The 7,385-nt window shown below is 46.3% G+C and overlaps 1 protein-coding gene across 2 annotated transcripts in view; it reads left to right on the top strand.

Moving 5' to 3' along the window:
* The first annotated feature begins 965 nt into the window (after positions 1-965).
* BICRAL (BICRA like chromatin remodeling complex associated protein) overlaps positions 966-7,385 on the top strand; it is a 42,511-nt gene continuing 36,091 nt past the window's right edge. For both annotated transcript variants that reach the window (XM_056126004.1, XM_056126003.1), the window contains exons 1-3: positions 966-1,017; positions 1,965-2,013; positions 2,100-2,168. In XM_056126004.1, the coding sequence (XP_055981979.1) occupies positions 977-1,017; positions 1,965-2,013; positions 2,100-2,168 (159 nt within the window). In that variant the 5' untranslated portion in view covers positions 966-976. The remainder of the gene's footprint in view (positions 1,018-1,964; positions 2,014-2,099; positions 2,169-7,385) is intronic.

Here is a 7,385-nt window from a genome sequence, read left to right as displayed (position 1 = left end):
GCATCTCTTCAGGATTTCATTCCTGCGTCCAACTGCCGTTCACAACTGTCCTTTCCAACGGCTCCAGAACTCTTGGCCCGGGCATTCCGTGATGTAAATTATTCCACGCATGGCTCGAAATGGGTGCGAAGCTGGGTTGCCAGGTGCCGGATCACTAGTGTAAGTTGACTGGATCTCGGGGGAGGGAGAGGCCGGGGAGAACTGCTCTTGGAATTTACACAGTGTGTGGCTGTTAACCGCCTCTGCACACACAGTGCGCCGGCCTGGTGCTCTCGGAGGCCGAGGAGAGAGGGAGCACAGGGCCCCGAGCGGGGCTTCACCAAATTTGGCTTCAGATCATCTAGTTTAAAGATTCCAGCATTGGGCTCTAGATTATTTGGAACCGAACCGCCGGCAGTGCTGTGTTGAAGGAGGAACCTGGGAGCGTGTTGGGTGCCCGGAGTTGTGCTGCCTGCCACTTTGGTGGCTCCTTTGGCCACCAACGGGAGAGGGAACTGGCTTTTGTTGCTCCCTTTTTAAAGAGAGCCGAAATGTGGCCAGAACTCAAGCTCAGCATGAGAGGAAACAGCCGGGCACGGACTTCAGAGACCTCTGGACCCAGGGGAGATTTTCCTAAAACAAATGTTTCCCGTCGCTCTTTGTTCATTGTACATGTTGAGGACGTCACCGTGCCCAGCCTGCGGCTCCCGCGGGACACTGCGTGTGAGGGGGCCGCCACCAGCTGTCTGTGGGTTTGTCTGCCTCTCTCTTTGGCTCCTAAGTTAAGGATTTGTGTTCAGGAAAAGCAACTTCAATTGAATACTTGATCAGACCGGCGACCCCAGCAGCGTTTGATGTCACACTCATAGTAGCCAATTAGGGGAAGGCTCACATCAGTTTAGTATTTACCAGGAAAGCGCAAGGGATATTTTTGTGCTGGCTTTCCTCGGCATTGCTGAAATCATGCTTTCTTATTTTTTTTTTCCTTATAGTTGTCATGGATGATGATGATGACTCGTGTCTCCTTGATCTTATTGGGTAAGATACTCCTTCCAAAATCAGGGTAGAACTAGTGTGTCAGATTGGTTGCACCACCAGCCTAAGAAGCCAGTTACAATAGAGCGGGGAGGGGACTGGGTCCATAGTACCACAGAGTACCACCCCGGGGCACTTGGCTTGCACACAGCCAAACTGGGTTCAGTGCACAGCACCCCATAGAGTCCACTGAGCACGCCAGGAGTGATTCCTGAGAGTGCAGAGCCAGGAGGGAGTAAGCCCGCCCTGAGCATCACCCGGTGTGGCCCAAAAATAAACATTCAAACAAATAACCAGAGTGATTTGTTTTCTTTTTTCCATTTAAAACAAATCACCATAAGACCCAGGTGGCTCAGTGGACACGAACTCATGGTTTACACCAGGAGGCTGGCATCCAACCCCTGGAGCCACCTGATCCCCTGGAGCACCACAGGGAGCAGCCCCCACCCAGGGAGTTAGGAGAGGCGCCTGAGCACTGCTGGCAGTGGCCCCCAAACCTAAATGAATAATAAAAATGGAATCAGAGAAAGAATAGGGAGACAGAGAGACCTGGATCAGTTGATACAGGGATCATAATTAGGTAATAATTTATTCAACTTACATTGTGACAAATTTCCAGTGGCACTAATGAGTGATAGTATAAAATGGAACGACATCAGAGGAATAAAATATAGAGCTGCCTGGGCCGAAGCAGTGGTACAGTGGGTAGGGCGCTTGCCCTGCCTGTGGACGACCCTGGTTCAGTCTCTAGCATCCCAAATGTTATCCTGGGCACTGCTTGAGTGCATAGCCACTTGTAGATCCTGGAGCATCACCAGCTGTGGCCCAGAACAAAAGCAAAAGTACTGCTAATGAAACTGTTTTGAAATAGGGAGAGAAATTATTACCTTATGAGCCAAAGGAACCCTAGCTATGTCATGTATTTATTTGTTTTCCTTTTTGTTTTCTAGAGACCCACAAGCATTGAACTATTTTCTACATGGACCTAGTAATAAATCTGTAAGTACTTTTTAGAGTATCACAGATGTACATTGCACATCCTCCTTTATAGCTTAGTAATCACTATTGAATTTGTACCTTTGCAGAGCAATGATGACTTGACTAATGCAGGATATTCTGCAGCCAATTCAAATTCAATTTTCGCCAACTCTAGTGTGAGTATTGGAAACAACGTGATGGTCAAGTGTTTGTCTCATCAGTACCTTGTGAATTGAGGCTTAATTGCCCTTGTATAATGATGAGAATCTTTGCGATGAATACCTGTGGGAAAAGTACTGCATTTGGTTGTTATTTCTACATTTGGGGGGAGGGGTGATTTTTTGGTTTTTGGGCCACCCCCAGCAGTACTCGGGTCTGACTCCTGGTTTAGGAATCACTCTTAGCAGTGTCTGGGAGGACCATTTAGGATGCTGGAACCAAACCTTGCCACATGCAAGGCAAATGTCCTACCTGTTCTAGTGTCGCTCTGGTCCCCATTTCTATATTTTGTCAGTTAAGACAGCCTCTATGAGATATATATGCCAGTTTCCCCAAGCTTCCAACTTTATTTCTAAAGTGATTCAGAAATGCTAAAACCTGAGAATTTGCAGTTCATATTATAATGTTCTGAATCATTTTAACCTAAGTTTTAACAATTTTTTTTTTTTTTGGTTGGGGATTGATCACACCCAGCGATGCCCAGGTTATTTCTGGCTCTGCACTCAGGAATTGCTCCTGGATTAGCCACACTGCTGTTGATGGACCACATGCAAGACAAGCGCCCTACCCACTATACTATCACTCAGGCCCCAAAGATCTTATTCTTAATTGTAGCTACTTTCTAAATATTTTTTCTTCAGGAAAAGAAAGTTATAGTAAACTTTTTAGTATTTTATACTTATTTCATTTCTTAGAGAGTTTAACACATTCAACTTATTAATTCTAATAACTCAATGAAGCATATTCTGTTGTAATCACTGTCTTATTGATGAGGAAATTAAAACCCAGAAAGGTCAATACTTGCCCACTATTACACAACTAGAAACACACCTCACTTATGCCACCAGGAGCTCATATTATTAAGCTCCAGAAACATCTCAACAAGTCACAGCTGACTTTTTTTTTTAATTTCTTAGATGAAATGATAGCATTACTGTGTTTAAGCCTGTGTTCCTGTAATCATTTTAGCTGCCTTATTCTACAGTAGTCTGGAGTAGGCTGACCAGAGAGGAACCTTAAATGTGTCACCAAGTTTCTAGTTAGGCTTGACCTTAACAAGGACTAAGGCACTTGCCTTGCAAGCAGCCAACCCTAGTTCAATCTCCTGCCCCCTGTGAACTCCCGGGCTCTGCCTGGCCTGACACTTCAACACAGAGCCAGGGAAGACTCCTAAGCACCACCAGGTTTGACCCAAACCTCTTGCCCTGGCACAAAGGCTTATTTTCCCTGTTTATAAAACCAGAAGAATTGCAGAACTACCTCCTAGAATGACTTAAGAGTCGTTGACCAGTCTTGGAAACTACTTGTATGATGTTCAGCAAATGTAAACTTACACTAGTGCCTTTACTTCGATACAGTGGAGCAATATTCAGAAAATCCTTGTGAGTTCAGGATTCCCAACTGTTGGAAAAGTATAAGGTGTCAAATCACCTCCACGTGCTAAAAGTATGTTAAAGTACTGGAGATAGGGCATTTGTCTTGCACACAGCCAAACCTGGTTTGATGCCCAGCATCCTGAAGGGTCCTCTGAGCGCTGCCAGGTGTGATCTCTGAGTGCTGAGCCAGGAGGAAACCCTGAATGTCACTGGGTATGGCCCAAAAACCAAAATAAAACGTTTATTTAAAAAAGATTTCGGGGGCTAAAGAGACAGGAAAGTGGGTAAGATACTTGCCGTACATGTGGCTGACACGGGTTTAATCCCCAGCACCACACATCGACCCCTAGGCTCTGCCAGGAGCTCAGTATGATCCCTGAGCATAGAACCAGGAATAAGCCCTGAGCATCACTGGGAATTTAAATTTTCACATTTAAAAATGTATAAAATGATTTCTGCCTTAATCATTTTTTAATGTATGTTTCAATAGTGTTAAGTATTTTCACTTATTAAATAAACTTGACTTTAAATTATAATTCTGTTAATTCCATATTCTCGTTTTGGTTTTAGGGTGTTTTTTTGTTTTGATTTGGTTTGGTTTTTTGGTTTTTGGGTTTTTTTGTTTTTGTTTTTGTTTTTTGGTTTTTTTTTTTTTTTGCTTTTTGGGTAACACCCGGTGATGCACAGGGGTTACTCCTGGCTCTGCACTCAGGAATTACTCCTGGCAGTGCTCAGGATGCTGGGAATTGAACCCGGGTTGGCCAAGTACAAGGCAAAAGCCCTACCCACTGTGCTATCCTTACAGCCCCAGGGTGTTTTGTTTTTTATCAGTTTGGGGACCACATTCGACAGTGCTCAAGGTTTAGTCCTGGCTCTGTGCTCAGGGATCACTCTTGATGAAACTTGGGGGACCATATGGGATGCCAGGGATCAAACCCAGGTTGCTGCGTGCAAGGCAATCACCCTACCTACTGTACTATCACTCCAGCCCCCTGAAATTTTGTAACCTTTTTATCATTTTGACATGTTCTATGAAAAGCTGCTGGCTAGTATAGTGTAACATACTTGTAAGTGATTGTGTTCGGTTATCTTTTCATGCCTGTGTTGTGGAGATACGGCTATTCCTATTCCTTAGAAACTCCTTGTGGGGTGAGGCCAGAGCAGTAGTACAGCTGGTGGGGTGCTTGCCTTACATGCAGTGATCCCCAATATCACATATGGTCCCCCAAGCACTACCAGGGGTAATTCTTGAATGCAGAGCTAGGAGTAACCCTGGAGCGTTGCCAGGTGTGGCCCAAAAACCAAACCCCCCCCCCCAAAAAAAAAGAGAAAACCAACAACAACTCCTTAGAGGGGCTAGAGTGACAGTTCAGTGGGCAGGGTGTTTGCCCGTTTGACTTCAGTACTTCTTATGGTCCCTGACCCCCGCCAGGAGTGTGTGCACAGAATCAGGAGCCCTGAACACTACCAAGTGTGGCCTCAAAACAAAACTCCTTCGTAAGGACCAGAGAGATAGTCCAGAGGAGTTAAGACCCTTTGAGGCTGCCGGGCAGTGACCCCTCAACACAGAGCCAGGAGCAGCCCCTGAGTGACCCTGGGTGTGACTTCCACACCTCCTGCCCCCAACAGAACCTCCTTAGGGATGGACAGTAGCACAGCCAGGGGACGAAAACTGTTACTCAGCTTTACTTGTGAACAGGATACTGAAATCATTGAAAAAGCATCCAGTGAGCCATTTCTGAGAAACCAAATGGCCATTCACTCGTTTTATGTAAGAAATTTGTTTTTATCTGCCCCTGAGGTGCCGGCGGGAGTAGGGGTTAGATCTAGGGGGCTCTGGCCCCCTGGCCTTAGATGAAATCAAATTCCCCTTCCTCTTGAAGTGTGGTAGAGTCCAGGACTACTTTGATCTCACGATGGAGAAGGCGAAAGTGAGCCTTCGAGATGGACAGACTTCACTTTCCCTCTTAGAGTGCTTGTTTTGGAGTCCTGAGTGGCCATGCACAGATTTGGTCGTTGCCAAGGCTGCATGCTGTTAGGGAGTGCAGGATAACCCTCTGGAGAGGCTGCCTGAGCCTGGCACTCATCCAAGCATGGGGCAAGTGAGGAAACCCACAGAGGTTCCAGCCTCGGTACCGAGGCTTGAGCCAGGGAAGTGTCGTACAGTTGGAAACAGCCTGCCCACAGAACCAGGAGGGTTTGTAGGCTATTTATTTGGGTTTTGTGAGGATGTGAGGAGCCAAACCCTCCGGTGCTCAAGTCTAACTCCTGACTGTGCACTCCGGGATCCCTCCTGGTGGCATCGAGGGACCATATGGGGTGCCAGGCCCACCACGTGCAAAACCAATTACACTGCCCACTATACTTCCACTTCCCGGCCCTGAGGGATTGGTCGTTTTAAGTTTCCAGATTTGGAGGTAATAACAATATGCAACTGGAAAGTGCCCCTGCTTTGACTCTCTGGGGGGACTAGTTTCTCCTCCCCTGCATACGTGCATACATGCAGAAATGCCCCACTCTGGCACAGCTGAAGCAGTATATGCATATAGTAGAGGGCAGATCGTTCAGTGCTAAGCAAACGAGGGGAACATGCTTTTAATTTGCTGTGTCTGCAGTGATGAGATGATGGTTGCATGCATAAATAAATGAGTGGTAGATTAATCATTAAACACATAAGGCAAGAGTAGACATTAAATGAAGAAACGTTTAGTTCAAGTGTTTCATTCGTTAAGTAAAATTGTATGGCCAGAGAGATGGTATAGCGGGTAAGGCACTTGCCTTGTACGCAACCAGCCCAGGTTCAAATCCTGGCATCCCCTACGCTCCTCCAAGCCTTGCCAGGAATGATCTTGGAGCGCAGAGCCAAGTATAAAGCCTGAGCCATATGTAGCCCCTAAACAAGGTAAAGATAATTTTTTTCATGTTATTAGTTATAGAAAAATAAACATGGGATGCTGAAGCACAAATTTACCTACAGTTCTGACTCCTGTGCTCTAGTTTCAGACTATAATTGGGTCTATAGCCCTTTTCAGTGTAAAATTAATCTGATACCATTTTAACAATATTTCAGTCTTCATCTAATTCTTTTCACTGGATTTTGGAAATTTGAAAAATAAAATTTTATTTTGGAAACAATTTTGAGGGGAGGAATCACATCCAGCAGTACCCAGGGCTCCTTGCAGGCTCTGTGCTCAGGGCAGGCTCGGGGGACATATGTGGTGCTAGAGATGAAATCCAGGTTGGGTGCATGCAAGGCGAGCATCTTACCCCTGTACCATCTCCCTGGCCTTGAAGTAGAATGTCTTTTTAATTTTGAGAGGACACAGCTAGAGCATTCTTAGAAACAGGAAAGACAGGGATGGCTCTCTTGGCTCTGGTCAAGCCACACTCAGAACTTCTCACTCTCTGCACAGCACTGGCCGTGGCTTTCCCGGGATGAGTCCCATGCAAGCTTTGGACTGGGAGCCATCCTGGGCAATCAAGGCTGGGCCAGTATTTCACAGATTGAAGCCGGCCAGAGAGCCATCTCCGTGGGCTCGGGTGTACGCCTTGCATGCCGAGACCCCCTCCCATCCTCAGCACCACATGGTCCCCCAAGCCCAGCCAGGGGCTACCCCCAAGCACCATGCTGGGAGTAGCCCTTAAGCAATGCTGGATAGGACCCCAAACCAGATTTTTTAAAAAGGAAGAAGCTAAACTCCAGCTAACTTATCAATATATTCATGTTGCCCCTCTGATTCCTGTAAAGTAATTTCCCAGAGCGGCAGGAGTGATAGTACAGGGGTAAGGCACTTGCCT

The sequence above is a fragment of the Sorex fumeus genome, unplaced genomic scaffold (genome assembly GCF_029834395.1).
Source record: "Sorex fumeus unplaced genomic scaffold, SorFum_2.1 ptg000061l, whole genome shotgun sequence".
Taxonomy (NCBI): Eukaryota; Metazoa; Chordata; class Mammalia; order Eulipotyphla; family Soricidae; genus Sorex; species Sorex fumeus.
The sequence above is the reverse complement of the archived record's forward strand: the minus strand, read 5'-3'. Positions and strand labels throughout refer to the sequence as shown.